The following is an 18,985-nucleotide window of genomic DNA, read 5'->3' on the forward strand; positions in this document are numbered from 1 at the left end:
CTTCATACATTGCTGCAGAACTCGCATAAAGTTACCACTTCTAGAAATATTGGTTATCAAAGATTGTACATGGGGACCTGTCCTGTGTAACCAAACATGAGGCACCCAGGAGTTAGCCGCAGTCTGGAATAATCCCTACTGTTGTGTATATTGAAACAAGTGCCTAATGTTGACATTTTATTACCACAGCTAAAAAGACTTCGTAACAAATAAAAATAGAGAGGCGTCCGGTGGAGTAGCCAAACCTTACCTGCAAAACAGTGTGGTCATCGGAAAATGCAATGCGGTGACCACACCGTCTGGCATTAGCCAAACCAAATGGTTTTTCTCAAAAAACAATCATAAAATTCAGGGCCTTGGGAAAGCTGAGTGTAGGCTGTCTGCCGTATATATACACATTAAACAGAGCTTCCTGAACTGTCCAGACAGGACTAATCAACCTGAGCTGGATGACCAAGACAGCAGTTGGGGGATAGTGCAGTGATTGATTACATCTGCCTGTCACAACACAGAGATTACAGCATTTGCTGAAGCAGTGCATAATTAGGGTAAAAGGAGAGGTGACAAAGCCTCATTAAAATAATGTTATAATTGTTGTTTCAGCAAAGCCACTCAATTCAAGGATTAAACAAGATATGTTTCTGCATCAGTGCAGCTACAGCATTCTCAATAGGTATGTTTGGTTCATAATGCATGAAAACAAATGGTAGATTTCCTTTAATCTGAAAAAAGACAAAAGAAATCACACTTTTTCACATTTGTAGTCATTTATTAGCTAATTTTATAAAGAAAAAATAAGTAATTAATAAAACTATACTAGCAAGGTAAAGTCTCACATGTTATAAAAAAAAAACCCCAAAGTAATAATTGTTTTGATATGTAAAGAGTTTCCAAAGATATTGTTATTTAAAGGAAATCTACCATCAGGATGAAGGATTGTAAACCAAGCACACTGACATACTGGTGTGCGCCCCCTCTGGCAGGAACTGCTCTACTTTTAGCTTATTCTCCCTTGGTTTTTACTAAAAAAGTTTTTCAAATTATGAGCCTGAGGGGCTCTGGGCGTTAATGATGTTAATGGAGCCTAGAGCCACGCAAGCTAATTTGAATAATTTTTAGAGCCTTTTTTTTCTTAAAAAAGTGCATAAGATGCTTAAAGAAGAGCAGATCCTGCCAGAGGGGGCACAGACCAGTATGTCAGTGTACTTAGTTTACAATCCTTCATCCTGGTGGTAATTGTCTTTTACAGAAGCGAATAACAGAACTTGGACATTCAGGCATCAATGACCCGCAGTCACAAAGGGGTTAAGCTTATTCTAAGAGGCGTTATCCTGGCTCTTCCCTCAGTACATACTGTATATATTCCCAGCACTCAGGGCTCAGAAATCTTACCCAGGACGCTCAATTACCTGCATTTTCACAGCAATGACTACCGAGATCAGCTCTTTGTCCAGTTCCTTCACAACTAGGAGCTTCTTCAGGGTCAGACTGCAGAGCCTGAAATAGAAACAAACCATAAACGTCAATTTAATGCAAGTCAATGTGGTGTTAAAAGAAATCTACCACATGGATGCAGCGTTTCTAAAGCAAGAACACTTACACATCGGTGTGTGCCTCCTAATATCTTTTTTGCCTTCCCAATCCTTATTTATTTATTTTTTTTTAATAGAAAATCATATTTGAAAAGTTTGTAAATGAGCCTCAGGGGCCCCGGGCTACATCACAGAAGACCCTTGTGGCCCCGTAGTGCTAATTATTTACACCTCGGTGTTTCTACCTGCACCCCTCCCCCCCCCCCCCCAAATGAAAGTGTGAATACTTAGATGATGGAGCCAGAAGGGACTTCTGTGACGTATCAGGAGCCGTTGAGGCTCATTTGCATAATTTTAAAGAGACGTTTTCCTCAAAAGCGAAGCTATTATAAGCAAGAATAACGATGGATCCCATTTGAGGGGGTGCTCCCCACCATGTAAAAGCGATTGGTCTAGAAGCGCTGCATCCATGTGATAGATTTCCTTTACATTGTATAGTAAAATGTATGAATGTACGGTACTCATTCCCTCCCCCTTCCAATCATTCAAATGCTGCTAGTTCTGGCCAAAACAGCAGGAAATGTGTTAAAATACAAAAAAAAACAACTATACTCAACGCACAATTTTAGATCATAGGTCATCTACACCTATACAAGGTCTCCACCATACTCGTCCCCTACCGGTGAAGCCCATGGCCATTATATGCTTGCCAATGACATATATATGATATAGATAGTCATATGGCTTGTAAAGTGTTTGTCACACAGGGCTTACACAGCTTATATTATTCATTACCTTTACGCAACCATTCTTCCGCTCCCTCATTAAAACGTGACTCGTGACAGATTAATGAGTAACACAACCTGTTACTGATGTCCGTCACATGGGAAAGGCTCAAAATAGTCATAGAAATGTAGGTGATCCCTATATTATGCACATGGTACTGCACCTCCGTCCTATTTGGGAGAGAATGGGGTCGCCTATAGCTCCCCCCCCCCCCCCCCATCAGAAACACATATAAGGGGAGCTTCCGTGTTCAGCCATTCCAAGAAACGGATGGAAAAAAGCTGCGCATGCACGGCTGCCTCTCCGTTCGCTGGAGCGGAGCGACGCGGGTCAGGGCTCACATTAATGCCATGTCATGTAGACCCGCTGCCAGGCGACACAACGAATTGCAGGTTATACAACTAATGGAATTCACTATAGAAACATGTAGAGACGTGAAGTCATAGGGTCGTATAGCGAGCATCTAAAATAGCATCTAGATAGCATCTAAGAAACGAAAGATAATGAAATAAGCTGCTCCGTAGAGTCCTACGATATCGGAGAGGAAATATTCCAAGAATTTCTTATTATGGATATAAAAAAAAAAAAAAAAAAAAACTCTATTCTCCTTTATTCATCCATGTGATATATTCGTCATATTCCACATGAGAGCAAAAGAGGTGGAATGAAGCGTATAAAACGTGCGCACACACGCGCATAAAATTATAGAAGTCATCCAAATAATATTTGGCAATAAAAAGATATAAATGGCGTCAATTAAATTTGTATCTGTACAAGAATAATATTGCGTAGTCTAACTTGTGATTCCTAACTCCACAGACGTGACTCACAAAGAGAGCCAAGAGGTTTCTATAGGTAATAAACATTTAGGGACATTCACCCATGTAGACATAGGGGAAGAGTTACCAGAAGTTTCTGAGGTAAAATTTGAAACCAATCAGAGCTCAGCTTTCATTTCATAATCATCTGTGGGTAAATAAACGCTGAGCTGTGATTGGTTGCCCTGGGCAACTAGAACAGTTCTGCTCTCCTCTGATAAATCTCCCCTATGGTGTATATTGTGAATCGCAGGCTCTGTGGGAACTCATAGAAAAACATGGCATCAGTCTATCTTTTGGGCGTACACCAAAATAGTGTAGGATCGCTTAAGGGTGATGCCACACATGGCGTTTTGAACCCGTTTTTGATTCGTTTTTAAGCAGTCCGTCCAAAAACGCATGCGTTTTTGACCAGTTTTCATTAAGATAATTGGTAAAAACCTGTCACAAACCGATGAGTTTTTCCAAAAACGCATGCGTTGAAAAACGGACCGCTTAAAAACGGACCCAGAAGGGATACAAAATGCCATGTGTGGCATCACCCCAAGACATTCATTTTGTAAAGACGTAGCCAGGCCACAAGCTGCAGGCCACTCGCCTTTGCTTGCGGCCCATACGACCGCACCCCTCGCCCAGCTGATATGCATTGACAATTTTCGGCCGTGCCATAGATCTGGGAGGGAATAGGGTGGATTCACAGACCAACAAAAGTGAAAATCTGCATGAAGTTACAGCATGAAGGGGTTCTTAACATCCCCCAGAGCCCTTCTGGCTTATTAGCATAATTTTAAACTGTTGATTTTAGAAGGGAGGAGGCCATAGATAAAAAAAAAAAATATAAGATTACCACAGTCCCGGTTTCTGGATCTATGAGTGCCCCTGGTTTATCATGATGGATTTTTATGGTTGATTTCCTTAAAGGGGTTGGCTACTTTACTTCACGTTTTTGTAATGTTTGTAAGTGTTGGTGGCCGGATATGAGGTAATTTACCAATATTCATCTATTAAAAGATGTATATTGGACTCTGCTTCCTTGATATGTGTAGTGAAGCCTTGTAAAGGTTATGCTAGTAGATTGGTTGTGGAAAATACATCGCTTCATTAATTATGATCTTCCGAATGCAAAACCATAACAACCACGCTGCGATTTCTACAGGGATGAAAAAAAAAAGAACTAGGTCAGCAGCATCAAGGAATCTGCAGGCTAACTTCCAGGAAACAACAAACATCCGAGCTCGGGGGGGCAAACAATAGGCCTCAACTCGTAAAAAAGACGACAAGATAATAAAAAAAAAAATAATAAAAAGTGACTACACAGGCAAACTGCATAGTACACCACACTGTGCTGTTTTTACTAAGTGTGGGGCAATATGTTTTACTATTAGTTTTTCAACTTATCCTAAGTCTCAACTATATCATCGGTGAAGTTGGGGCTTTGTTTTTTAGGCCCAGCTCCTCGACCTACTCCATAACCCTCTCACATTGACTCTTCCATCCATACATATATTAACTCTTCCATTGCTGCTCTACACAAGGATTATTCTCATTAAGAATATTGGAGAGTTGTTTAGGGAAGTCAATGCCTACTTTGTGCCAAACACTGACTCGAATTCCACCCAAATAAATTGAGTCATCAGGACTTTGGTTAGGACGCTATTGTCAGCACTTTTCTCCACAAATTTTTTTATAGATAAAAAGTTGCCTTGCTGGATCTTTTTTTTTTTTTTGCTGCACATACAGAAAGAAACTTGCATAAAACAAATCCTGAAAGGGGAGTTGCGTTAAAGGGATTGGCCACTCTTCTGCATAAGTTGTATATGTGCCTTTACTGCCTTGTGGAAAATCCCTGAATGTGATTCAGGTGCTTCAGCATTCCTGCTACTTACTTTTTTGCTGTGTGCAGAAACTCTGTGCTTCTTTATTTACATGTATGAGTTCCGATGAATAGGAGGCGCTGTTGCGGGAGATTATGACACATCCTGCTCCCTCCCCCTCCCATCTGTCAGTGAAAAGAAAGACACAGCAGGATGGCCCAGAGCTGTTAGAGAGGGGTAGCTGTGTGTACACATATGCAGAGGGAAGCATAGTGAGAACAGGGAAAGCCTGGAGTTTACTTTTTTACCCTACCCCAGCCCATCAGGATTTTTTTATGGCACATAAAAATCTTTCTGCTAACATTTTTATTAGTGGTGAACCCTTGTATCCCCATAGGACTGCAGAAGCAATTCCATTAAAGAAGGGTTATGACCAGCTCAACCCCACTACCCCTCGTTGTGATTACTTTGTCTCAGATTCCCAGAGATCAGATACTTATCCCCAAATAACAACAATAGCAGATAAAATAAATGTCCCTATTACTAATGTTTAAAAGAAACGAGTTGGGAGGATTATTAGTACTGACAGTGATACACTGTAACAAACCGCAGCTGTGAGAATGTGTAAACAACTAGATTTCCAGTAAAAGTAGATATGTTGGGAATGTAGAGAGGAACCGAAACAAAGTTCTCAGAAAAATTCCCTAACATTTTATCATGTAATTATCCCCCATACGGCTGGAAAAGCCCTTCAAATGTCTTCACGTAACCCAGGGCTGTGCCTCCTGCGGTACTGAGCCTCCGCCTGCTGAGTAATACATTTTGTATGAGCTGTCAGGAGAAGTGACACAAGGAAAGTGACAACTGCTCCCTGTATACGTCTGTCTCCGGGAACTGATTCTCACTCTTCAAATCCACAGGACGACGGGCGGCACCGATACCTCTCCTCCGACTCGCAATACAATAACTGCACCTATAGATGGCATTACCCATATGATCAGGTACCTTACATTGATCCATCTAGTAGAAAGTGCTGAGTGCAGACCTGGGAGTCAACTCATCAGCGCCACCCAAAGGCGTGTGGGCAATATGTTGGCATCTACGAGGTTGAGTAAGACACCCAACAGGTTACATTGCTGGTATCGATCGCCTGTGCCCCTCCCCATTTACCCTTATACCCATATTGTTAAACTGAACGGTCATGACAGGGTTAATGAGGCCCATCACCAGCTTCACACACTCCTACTCTTAGCATCCTTTTGAGAAAATATACCATGAAACAAATCAACTATGGTAATCTTCTTATATCCATTATTCATTCTTTCGTTCTAAAATAAACTTTTAAGATTATGCTAATGAGACAGATAGGTGGTGTTAACAGAGCCCCTCCGTGCTGTAGCTTTAGAAGCTGTCAAACATATCTTCCCCTCCCCCTTCAGCATTTCACATAAGGTTTTGCAGAATTACAATTTATTACAGTGATAGACTGCATTCACACTGCCTTAACGGGAACGTATATACGGCCGATATATATCCCCCATTGACCACAATGGGCGCGCGGTGCCCTACGGGAGTGGTACGGTGCCGCACCTATTTTTGAGGGAATACTGTGCCGTGCGCCATGTATCCCTATGGAGAGGGGCGGGGGTGAGCAGCGCGCGCTGTCGTGTGCCCGCCGTGCTACGGTACGGCGGGCAATGGTCGTGTGAATCCAGCCATAGTCCCATGGTGGTATTTCAAGAAATATTTTTAGGTTCTACCTAAATAATTTGGTTATTGTATCCTAATGGTGATACATTTACAGTAATAATAAGGCTTTATCCAGTGGCGGATTAAGTGTGCCATGGACCCCCCTAACATCCAAACCAACATGTGCCAGGATGTTAGGACCACTCTATATCCTCTTTATCCTTAAAGTGGTTTTCTCTCGAACAAAAGTTAGGCCCTATCCAGTGATGAAACCCCCACAGGCCACGAAAACTAGGGGGTCTGATGGGGTCCCACGTACCTCCGTTGGACCCCTCGTCGCTCCGTCAGACTAATAAAGCAGACAGCCGCGCAGGACCATTCTACTCCATTAATCTCTATGGAGATGATGGAAATTGCTGAGCACCGCTTGGCCCTTTATGACGATCCGGCATTGGCTTGATCCCTTAAAACATGCCTTATGTACGTGGGAGTGGGAATTAGGGACATTGAGGTCTTACCGACTACACAGATCTGACTAAAGTAACCTTAAATTTGTTATCCATGGCCTCCTTCCTTCTAAAATCAACTTTGAAAATTATGTTAGATAAAGAAGGGTCTGGAGGGCGATGTCACACCCTCCGACTGTGTGCGATTACAGCAGGCAGGGGAGGGTCACACAGTGTAACAGCCTGTGGAGCTACATCATGGAGGGGCTCTGGTTATGCCCCAAGAGCCCTTCTGGCTCATTAGCACACTTTTAAAAGTGGAATTTACAAAGAAGGAGGCCATGGATAACAAATATAAGAAGATCACCACAGTCACAGTGTGTGAATCTATGAGCAAGTGTCCCTGGTTGATCATGATTGATTCTGATGTTAGATTTCCTTAAATAGGTGCCACAAATGGAATTTCTCATCTAGTCCCCACCATTCCTGATTATTCGGTGCTGTTAAATATAGGAATGGGTTCGTTAATTAGTAAATAATTAATTCATTTATTGGAGTGCAATGAGTTTGAGTTGGCGGAAGAAGCGAAAGATTTATTTTAAGAAAAGAGGTGATGTGTCAAAAGCCTTGCCCCCTCTGATGTTGCTTTGGAGGGGCGGGGGGGGGGGGGGGGGGAGGTCTCTCTACTACTACACCTGACCCCCACCCCCCACCAACCTTCAAGTAATAGTATCTCTCTTAGGCTGGATTCACACCACCGGTGCCCGCCATACCGTAGCACGGCGGGCACGCGGCAGCGCGCAGGGAGAGGAGGAGGGGGAGAGCGCTGCTCACCCCCGCCCCTCTCCATAGGGATACATGGCACATGGCGCCGTATGCCCTGAAAAAATAGGACGGGGGTACGGAGCGGTACGGTGCCGCACTTGTGCTGCACCACCCCGCTCCCGTAGGGCGCCGTATATAGGCTATATATAAGTCCCCCTAGCGGTAGTGTGAATTCAGCCTTACCATGTCTGGCTCTAACACTTTGCAGAAGTGGTCAATATTACAAACTATTATGTGCAGATGTTTTTTTTTTTAATAATTGTTTTCATATAAATGAGTCATTCTAAAGTTTTGTTTAATAAACCCAACAATACTGAAAGCCCGAAATGAGGCCACAGGCAAAATACTGAGCGTACAGGGAAACAAAGACAGAACTGGCTTCCTAACAAATTCCCAATTCTATAGTGACTTGTAGCTTCCACATTTTACAGGAAGAATTAAAGGCAACTAGTTAAAAGTAACAACCATGTATAGCAAAAACACAAAAAAAAGTAAAAAAAAACAAACAAAACAATGACTTATTCTCAAGGCGAACAATACAACAAGGCTTGTCTGTACGGGTTTCTGAAGCCAGTAACGCTCCGACCATATGCAGGTCCCAAATATACAATGGCGTGTTCTCCCGAAACAAAAGACAAGGAGGTAAAAGGCGGCTGTGTCCTCCTGACATTGTATCAGCTGCATCACTCGGATGTTGTCTTGTTTTGATAAGTCGGCGAGGAGCAGCTGGTAAAATAACATTTTGTAGTTAAGAAAGCGCAATTTCCTTCAAATTTGAACATAAAACATCTGTTCCTGGCAGCAACTGGGCGAAATAAAAAAAAATTACGAAATTATTAACAATGGATTCTATACAAAATGGAGAAATTAGTAAATGAAAGGGAGAATATTGTGTTTGTTAAAGGAAATCTACCATTTGATTTGATGCATTATGAATCAAACATACCTTAAGAATGCTGTAGCTACACTGATGCAGAAACATATCTTGTTTCATCCCTGATCCGAGTGGTTTTGCCGAAAAAAAGATAATGATAATGAGGCTGTCGCTCCTGTGGCTTTACCGGTGCTTCTTCTCTTACCCTAATTATGCACTGCTACAGAGAATGATGTTATTACTGTGTTGTGCCTGACAGGCAGAAGTAATCAAAATCACTGCACCATCCCCCAACTGCTGTCTAGGAGTAATCCAGCTCAGGATATCTTTCTGCATCAGTGTAGCTACAGCAGTCTCAAGGTATGTTTGGTGCACAATACATAAAAACAAATATGGTAGATTTCCTTTGAAGAGCCAATACCTTCACATGACATTGATGACTATCCTATGGACCGGTAATCGATATCAGATCGGTGGGGTCCGACACTTGGGACCCCCATAGAGCGTAGGGCAAAGACATTGTATGGGAGCAGAGATGTAGTCCCCACTACCGGTCATTATACTTTTAGGCTCTGTTCTTTTTCTGTCATTACTGAATCGGCCGATTGCGTGGGTCCAGATTCCTGAATCACCATTGCTCAGATTCATAGTTTATAAAGTTGAAAAAAAGACACTTGTCCATCAACCAAGGAAGGGAAGGGATTGGATGAGGAAGGGATTTAGGGGAATTATTTCTATACAACCATCAATGTTATTTAGGTGTAAAAAGCCATCTAGACCCTTCTTGAAGCTCTCTGCTGTCCCTGCTGTGACCAGCGCCTGAGGCAGCCTATTCCACAGATTTACAGTTCTCATAGTAAAAAAACCCCGATTTCTCCAGACGGAGACAGTGCCCCCTCGTCTTTTGATCTAATCTGAAACAACTTACCACCATATTTTTTGTATGGACCATTCATATATTTATATAAATTATTCATGTCCCCTCGTAGTCGTCTCTTTTCCAGACAAAATAAATCTAGTTGTTTTAATCTTTCCTCATAATTGAGACCCTCCATACCCCTTATCATTTTTGTGGCTCTACATTGAACTCTCTCCAGCTCAAGTACACACTATAAGTTTTGGTAGTTTTACGTTTTGCTATACGTTAGTAATTTAAATTATCCTGCCTGACTAGAAAATGTTTAAAAGAGAGAATAAACTTTATTAAACTAAATTCTTAAAATGTATGGAACTAGTCTCGTGAAACAAAACAGTATTAATTGGGCTTGTTTCTCAGGCATTGGCCAGCAATCGGACTACTTTATAGGTCCTTAGACGGGCAGTCGTATTGTCGATATTTTGCACTGTCCCGGCTAGCGAGCCAAAAAGATGAGTCTAGTGTGACAGAGCTATTGAGGGCTCCACTAGGCTCCAATGGAGGCGCTGGTAGTGTCAAATAGCCTTTTCTTATGTGCCAATACCCTACATTACACCTGACGCGTTTCTGCATCTCTGTTTCATACTTAGATGCGTCCTTAGAGGTGCTGGGTGGTATTTAACATGTTTTAATCTGATATCCGTTTACACAGGTAGCATTTTCCCCTCTCCAGCTCCAGGGTATCCTTTTTATGGACCTTTTGATGGACAGCATATTCCAGGTGAAGCCGAACCAATGCACAGTACAGTGGTAATATTACAGTACAGTGGTAATATTACAGTACAGTGGTTCGACCTGGAAAGATTGGAAAGGCCCTAAATATCATTATCCTCAAACTGCGGGACGTCACCAGTGACACAAGGAGGTCTCATGGTCAGAAGAAGCCACCAACAGGAGGAAATGGATTTTCACCCAAATGATTTCATCTGCAGTAAAAGAACAGCAAATTCCATGTGATACCCAAAACCCAGCAAGGAAGTTTGTGTTGTTTACGTTTGTGTATATGAGAAGATCCTCCAGAGGAGACATCATGGCACTTTCTATTTGATCATGGCACCTCCTTTCACACTCATGCTCCAGACAGGTGACGGTCTACCCCCTATGTAGAAGGACACAGCAGTGTGCAGTGGTTTCTTATGTCAGCTGTCACACATTCCTCTCCTCTATACATGACCGGTGACAAGCGCTGGGAGATCAACAAGTCACTTTCTTGGTCTTCCCACCTCTATCTCTGCTGTACGAGACACAAATAACCCCCATGAATCCAGAATGGTGCAACCTCTGGGGCACGGATGTCCAGATTTCATCCTAGGACACACATAGCTCAAATATCTGACTATAGTAGCAACACAAGAGTCATGCCTGAAGTGCTTGGGTATTAGTATTTCATGCATATAGTGATACGTAATGGGACAAGAAAAATGACACACATTATAGAAGAGTATTCCCAGAAGAGAGGATTGTATCCATGAGATTACTCTCCTGAATTCATCTACAAATCATCATTATTGGGATACAAGAGGGTGCAAGCCTTTCCCAATACTTTTTACATGGCCAGGGTGCTATGATCTGACCCCCCCTAGGGTGGACTTATGACTCTACTTTTAGTCTCCGCATAACTTGCCAAATTTCACAGCCAGAGGCAGATTAAGATGGCCACGGACCTTGGGCTGTAAGAAAATTGTGGGTCATTGCAAGTCTGATTATTTAATGCCATTTATGGTACTTCCTTCGTATGGTACTAGAATAAAGCTACTTGAGAAAGGAGAGGGGTCCCTTCTGTCCACTTTTAATTTTGCAGTTCAAAGGTCCTGGAAGGACTCTTATAATAATAATTCTTTATTTATAGAGCGCACACAGATTACGCAGCACTGCACAGAGCTTGTTAAACAGTCCCTGTCCCCAATGGGGCTCACAATCTAATCAACCTACCAGTATGTTTTGGAGTGTGGGAGGAAACCGGAGGACCCAGAGGAAAGCGACGCAAACACGGAGAGAACATACAAACTTTTTGCAGATGTTGACCCTGGGACTTGAACCCAGATCCCCAGCGCTGCAAGGCTGTAATACTAACCACTAAGCCGCCGTGCTGCTCTTGTAAACACCCTTGTTTATGTGTTGAGAGCTTGAAGATTTCCTTCTCTTTCTTATCTCTACAGAATAGTATCAAACTCTGAGAGGTTGAGGTAATTATTGCCCCCCTACTAGCCTTGGGCCCCAGGCAGCCACCCAAACTGCCTATAATATAATCCACTACTGTTCACAGCCTTCAAGACTTATTGATCACAATGTTATGCACTTACATCTGCTAGTTCTTCCTCCAGATACCTTTTGAGTCTTATCCATACAAACTGATGCTCAGGGGCTACTTCTAGACGGCCCCCTATACACATGCATGCACCATTTGGCAGAGCATGCATGTGACTGCAATAAAAGTAGGGGGATAAAGAGACGCTGTAATGTCGATTTGGGACCCTAAACCAGCTACAGAGTTTTCTTAAATTGAGCCCACGGAAAGCCAACACTTTCACTTACATGCGAGTCCGATGAGGCACATAGGACACTCATCTAAAATACTACTACTACTCCGGCTTGATAGTGCATGCACCGTATCCATGGAACTTGCACAGTGTAGCCCGGATGTACAATGCAGGATTCACTTGCCGCAACAAGCATAACAAGGTACAAGGCAAGTATAAATGTTTGTTGATTTGTGCACCTACTTGGAACACTAAACCACCAGGTCCAATTCATGTTTCCCCATCTATACACCATCCTAAAACTATAATAGAAAAAGGGAACAAACAAAAGATTTGGTTTCCGAGGCTGCTTTTATTTCCTCTTTAGGAAAGTGAGAACTGACAACATGTGACAATAAACAAAAATAGTTCCCATAAAATCAACACAAAAGCAAAACACACAATACGTCCATTGTCCGCTGCATTGGGCTTAGGTGAAGGGAAAACAATACCAAGCGGAGCTAAAAGCCTCACACAATAAGAGCAAAGCATCAATAGCACGGGCCATGGGATCAGGCGACACGAGGAATTACACATTATTCACACTTTTATGCCGTAATTTTCCCGTAACACATAGAAAGCTGGTGTGACATGAAGGCTATGTGCTGCATGGGACATGGAGACTGTGCATTCGAAGCAAGAAAACTTACAAATTAAAATGTGCATTTTTTGCCCAGTGTACTTAAAGGACATCTACCACCATTTCAGGCAGCCTGTGACGACATCCGGCACTCTTCTGTAGCAGGATCTTCTGTCTTGCGCAGCTCGCAGGTATCCTGCGTGGCCACGCAAAAAAGCGGCGGATGACATCAACGGCTGCCTGACCACGCGGCTAGCTGGGAGTGGTGGTAGATGTCCTTTAAAGGAGTTTTCCTTCATTGCGTGGGTACATTTGGTTTAAGACCTGTCCGGGAACATGATTTTTTGTGAGGGGACAGGATCTGCTTCATCCGATGAGTGGCCTCTTCAAACACAAGACGTTAGGGGACTTCACTTCCTCTGTACATGCCAATCTTTGGATTAAGCGGATCATGTGACCTCCAACAGAGAGTCAGTGTTGAGCAAGTTTGTGCTAGTAGGGGGTTTCCAGATTCATGGAAAGCCCCTTTGATTTTTCTAAAATTTTACTAAGGGGGAAGCATCAGAATTCTGTCAGAATACATGTATTCGGAAAAGAGACATGCCTTTTATGGAAAGTGGACAGGACCAAAACCATCTTGATGGTGTAAACTATGTCAACGAGCAGCCCTAGAGCAGCCCTAGAGCAGCCCTAGAGCAGCCCTAGAGCAGCCCTAGAGCAGCCCTAGAGCAGCCCTAGAGCAGCCCTAGAGCAGCCCTAGAGCAGCCCTAGAGCAGCCCTAGAGCAGCCCTAGAGCAGCCCTAGAGCAGCCCTAGAGCAGCCCTAGAGCAGCCCTAGAGCAGCCCTAGAGCAGCCCTAGAGCAGCCCTAGAGCAGCCCTAGAGCAGCCCTAGAGCAGCCCTAGAGCAGCCCTAGAGCAGCCCTAGAGCATTTTGTTTCATTGTTTTATCAAACTAATGGAGGAAAATGATACATGGTGGATGAGGTATGAATGCTGAAAATAATCTAGAATTTCACATATGCGAAACAACTGAGGAAAGATCAAAGTCTTGTAATAAGCAAGGTCAGCACCAAGACCTCAAGGCACATGATGCTAGGGAAACTCCGTTCTAGGGAACCCGAATGAAGGTTCCTGACATATAACCCCTGAATCCAACACTATGGTGTTACAGGGCAGGGGAGTAATTTACTTTTTTTTAAAAAGTTAATTATATCCCAGGAAATCCTTTCAGAAAATATGATTGGAGATTTAAAAAAAAAAAAAAAAGTATCAGCAATGTTTTCTTTTCCATCTTTATTTTGCATTTAGCCAATTTCTAATACATTGTAATCACATACATATACACACAATATTAAGATGACCTCTCCATTCCCTAAGGAAACTCAAGAAATAGAGTTATTCTTGGAGTAAATCAGCCACATTCCTAGATCCGACAGCTCATCCTACGGCACAATATATCCCTTTTAGACTTGATGGACAAATCCCACTTTTCTCAAGCGCATGGGAAGAGCATTCAATTGGAGGTAGCGAGGTCGAGCCTTAATTCCTTTGTTCCGTGTGCTGGAATGCACTTGCCTAAGCCGCATTCCAGAATATCAAGTCGCATTCCCATGTGCGTGAGTGTGAGGAGGCGGCTGCAAAAACTTTATATAGGACCTCAATGCCTGCAACATACAGATTCTCTGCATTCATCCCAGGAGGCCATGGGTGCACACAAAATAGAGGGTGCCTTAAAATACGCAAAACTTCACAACTTTACTTCTTTGTAGTAATTAAATATGGTGATTACTGTGTAATAACATTGTAGGGACAAGACAAAGAATCAAAGTAATGAAGAACTGGGGATACAATCTAAGCTATTTAAATAAACATTTGTGTTCTCCTGGGTCCACGTTTAGTGCACAAGCACAAAGTGATTGTGTGGTTAGAAGTGTTGCATTGTGGGTGCAGATCTAACCACTTACTACTTCTGCATGGAGTACAAATGTTCTTTGGGGGTTTACATAGATCTCCCATGCGTGCAATCTGATCGGTGGAGGTCCTACACCTGGGACGCATACCCATAACTAGAACAGGGGTCCAGTATTAATTGGTTGAACAGCAGGTCAAACATGTGTAGTAATGCTAAAAGCGTGTCTTAAATTGCAGAGCACAGCGCTCATGTATCTATGGCAGCCCTACTCAAGGTCTATGGGAGTAGCGGAGATACCTGACAGTAAACTCCGACACTTCAGTACTAATGAATGGAGCGCTAGTGCACGTTCTCCTTAGTGAGAACGGAACCCCCTGCTCTCCGGATTGTGGGAGCCCCCTCAATTGGGTCATTGACAGTAGTCAGAGCCTCACCAATCGGATTGTTAGCTCCTATCCAGAGGATAGGGGATAACAATGGAACTCAGTACAACCCATATAACCTTCTCCAAAATTGAAATGGCTTTGCAATGTTAAGGAGCCCAGAATGGAGGTCAGTTTTAGTTAGTCATCAGTTAGTGCGACCCAGACTTGTTGCCGGATTGGCACCTAACAGCCATGGCTAGTAGCAGAGGGCATCAACCTGCCGGATTGACACTCCCTAGCCAATTATAGCCAAGGCTAGTAGCATGGGGCTTAAGTTTGCCAGTTTGGCCACCAATACAGCAATATGTCAGGTTCACCCTGGGCGAACCAGAACTCAAACTAAGGATCTGGCCATCTCTAATTGGGAGCACAAAAGCTCATGATTTTACCTGGCACTGGAGATCCCAATGGCCACTGATCATTCATTATAGCCCCCAGTTAGTGGCTATAATATTATACTTTGTAAAAAGCCTTATTTTTACCTGCCAGCTTTTCAACCAATTCACAAGTAAGTAGCCAATCCATCCATTATACTTTCTCTCAGTTTCTCACACTTTAGTGCTTGGCTTCCAAACACCGGAGCAAAACACAGTCGTGTGAAAGAGTCTTACAATCCAGAATCTTCTCCCTGGGGCATTTCCAGTTCTAATACAGTGTAACAGAAATTGTTTGTCGCTAAACTGTGTAACCAGAGCCGCCGACAGGAAGACGTGTGAGAAGAGACACCGGCTCTGATAAAAAAAAATGTGATTACTGTCTGGAGTCACTTATCCCGGATCTGATAACCATCGGGAAAGGGCTGGATGATAAAGCTTCGGAAACTCAATCTAGTGCATCGAGACATTAGAGGATTACCGGCCCAGAATGTCATCCGTGTATCCATCCATGGAGCGTACACATTGGGATAAATCATTGCCAACACTAGGGAACCAAGTTTCAGGTGCCCCACGTGTGGGGTACGTCCTCTTTTGGGAGCATGCGGCACTGTACACGCAACTTTTTCTGGATATGACATATACAGTAACAAAATTAGCTAGGTATTATACAGCTAAGCCAATGTTAAGGGAGATGGTTATCAGCTTGCTCTCCGGTACTGTGAAGGGTACACAACTATTTTTGGGCGTTTCACAAAAGTTTTAAGTGAGTCATGGGGTACGAGAGGAAAAATGCATGAGGAGACAGAGGCACACACAGGCTGCAGCTGCTTCCCCCTGGGTCTTACCATGTGTCTGGCAGGGAGACAGGTAATGTAAAATAAACTGTTATAAACTACTGAAATGATGCAGAATGCCAAAAAAGGGCATTTTTAAAATCAGCACAGCATAGGTTATTGGAACCAGTCACCAGCTAAAAATCACATTGCTGCTAACAGGTTCGTTTTAAATTTACAGTCAGGAATGGAGAGGTGTATATAAAAATTGCTTTTTACTGCAACTTTAACAGTAGATCTCTCTGGTTTTGAAACACAATGGGGGAGAATAATCATATCTATGGCACGGAGTTGGAGTAAATGGGATAACAATTGCAATGCCAGGTAGCTTACATACCATTGCCATTATTTTAGGGCTTCTATGCCAGTTTTCTGACATACAACTCGTGATAAATCTGCCCCATTCTACATACCTAAAATACTAAGACCCTGTAATAGGGAAAAATATATATATGAAATTTTTAGCAACAGACTTCTATGACCTGTTTCTCTCTATGCATCGACGCAGGTATCCGTGCCAGTGCATTATGACGATTTGCGCAACTGGATACGAAAGTGCCAAGTACATTACAAAGACCTTACAATGTGTTGACTGTATGCCATGCTATGTGAACACGGTGCAAGGCAAGGGTTAAGCTAATTAAAAGCATAACATGCCATAAGATCAGCAAGAGGCTATTTAAATTAGTGAAAGCGTCCTTGCACTTTCATTCATGTATAATTCACACGTTTAGTGGGGAAGCACGGAGCTCGCCTCGAGGTGTCAATTATTAATGGCAGGAGTCTATGCTTTTTGCAGTCAGATCATAACATTTAGGTTAATGCTTTTAATATAGTAAAAACCGGGAGATGAGACCAACGTATATGTATGAGAACAGGGACCGAGGTCTGTAAAGAAGGACGGGGCTCATTCATGGAGGCAAAGTTTGGGGCCGTAGAAACCAATAAAAATCACCAAATTTATGTTCGTTCTTGATTGTATATACAAAATAAACTCCTCTTGCACTGCCCAATATCGTGCTGGGACCTCTATATACACCCACATCTACATTTGTAAGCATTCGCAGTCAGCGAGACTGGAGGCCTGCTTTAGCTTAACAAAAATTTGCCTAGAGGAGAAATGCAAATTTGGGGTGGTAGGTTATATTGGAATGTTCTTATTAAGTCTATTAAATACAGAGGCTGCAGCGGTGAGATCACACGGACAGCATGTGACCAAAAATGAGGACCATCTCTGGAGGCTACGCAATGGAGACCATGAGACCATGGGGATGGTCAGGAATGGAGGACAGAGGCAAGAAAGTCACTTTGTTGTTCTACGAAATATTAATTGTAATCCAAAAACAGCCCCTATAATGTGTTTCTGTATGTGCTGCACCAGAAGCCAAAGAGCGCACTCGCACATTGCATCTGTTAACACATGGTAAACACAATTCAATTGTGTTTACACTATGTAAACAGCACATTAATATTGTATACACAATGCACAAATGTTTATGCACTATAACCGCAACCTGGGAATGTAGCCAAAGAGCCCGAGTCCCCACAATCACTCCCTCCTATAATAATAATCATCTTTATTTATATAGCGCCATTATATTCCGTAGCGCTTTACAAAGCATAGGGGACGTATACAAATATAATATTACATTACAGAGTACAAAACTATCTAGAAATTGAAGTGTCATCCCGAAAAAAAAAAATAATAGACTTACATACTATTTTGTTAATCTCGCTTTACATGGTATGGTAGAGTACACATCCGCGAGGAAGAATCGGTACGCATCACGCGGTTTGAGGGGGGGGGGGTACTCTACCATTGTCCCAGGTGAAAAAAAAAAAAAACCAAGATCAAGTTACATGAATGGAAATCTCCTGGGAAGGTTTGGATATATTCGTGCCAATTCCTGGAAAGCTTTAAATGGCAATTCATGAATATGCGCCGGGCCTCAATGTCACATGCTCAATGTCAGACGCTGAACGTCCAAAGAGGAATAAAACTGGAGAGGATCCAAGACTCAGAATGAAAAGACAATCAGAGAAAATAAGTCGCTTCTTTGCCTGTGGACACTAGGTATATTCACACTCGGGATGTAGACAGATCTGTGGTGCATTTTTGTGGTCCGTATGTCATCATGCATAACCCTTGACTTAACAGTGTGAACGCAAAAATCTGTCTTATGGAGCAATCAAGAAAAAAATGGAAGGCTGCCCAGTGATGTGAGTAGCTTATCCCAACGTCTTAAAGGGTCACATGATTGTGTTATCCAACAACTGATCTGCAAATATACTCTTGGGATGATACCATAGACTTCTATGGGAAGGTCTGAGCCACAAACATGGGGCAGGAATAGCATCTCCACAAGAAAAAAAAAAAGTGCACTTTGGATGGTGCAGAGAAAAGATGGGCGGATCTGAACTATACTGTGTTCAAATCCGACCCAGGTCAACATCTGCAAAGAGTTTGTATGTTCTCTCTGTGTTTTCGTGGGTTGCCTCCGGGTCCTCCGGTTTCCTCCCACACTCCAAAACATACTGTTAGGTTGTTTAGATTGTGAGCCCCATTGGGGACAGGGACCAATTTGGCAAGTTCTGTGCAGCACTGCGTAATCTGTAGGCGCAATAATAATAATAATAAT

At 42.8% G+C, this 18,985-nt stretch overlaps 1 protein-coding gene across 10 annotated transcripts in view; it reads right to left on the reverse strand.

Annotated features, from left to right (window-relative positions):
* PACS2 (phosphofurin acidic cluster sorting protein 2) overlaps window positions 1-18,985 on the reverse strand; it is a 64,275-nt gene that overhangs the window by 35,009 nt on the left and 10,281 nt on the right. For all 10 annotated transcript variants that reach the window (XM_072115258.1, XM_072115254.1, XM_072115249.1 and 7 more), the window contains exon 2: window positions 1,410-1,497. In XM_072115258.1, coding sequence (XP_071971359.1) covers window positions 1,410-1,497 — 88 coding nt within the window. The remainder of the gene's footprint in view (window positions 1-1,409; window positions 1,498-18,985) is intronic.

This window comes from Engystomops pustulosus, chromosome 7, assembly GCF_040894005.1.
Source record: "Engystomops pustulosus chromosome 7, aEngPut4.maternal, whole genome shotgun sequence".
In the NCBI taxonomy this organism is placed as follows: Eukaryota; Metazoa; Chordata; class Amphibia; order Anura; family Leptodactylidae; genus Engystomops; species Engystomops pustulosus.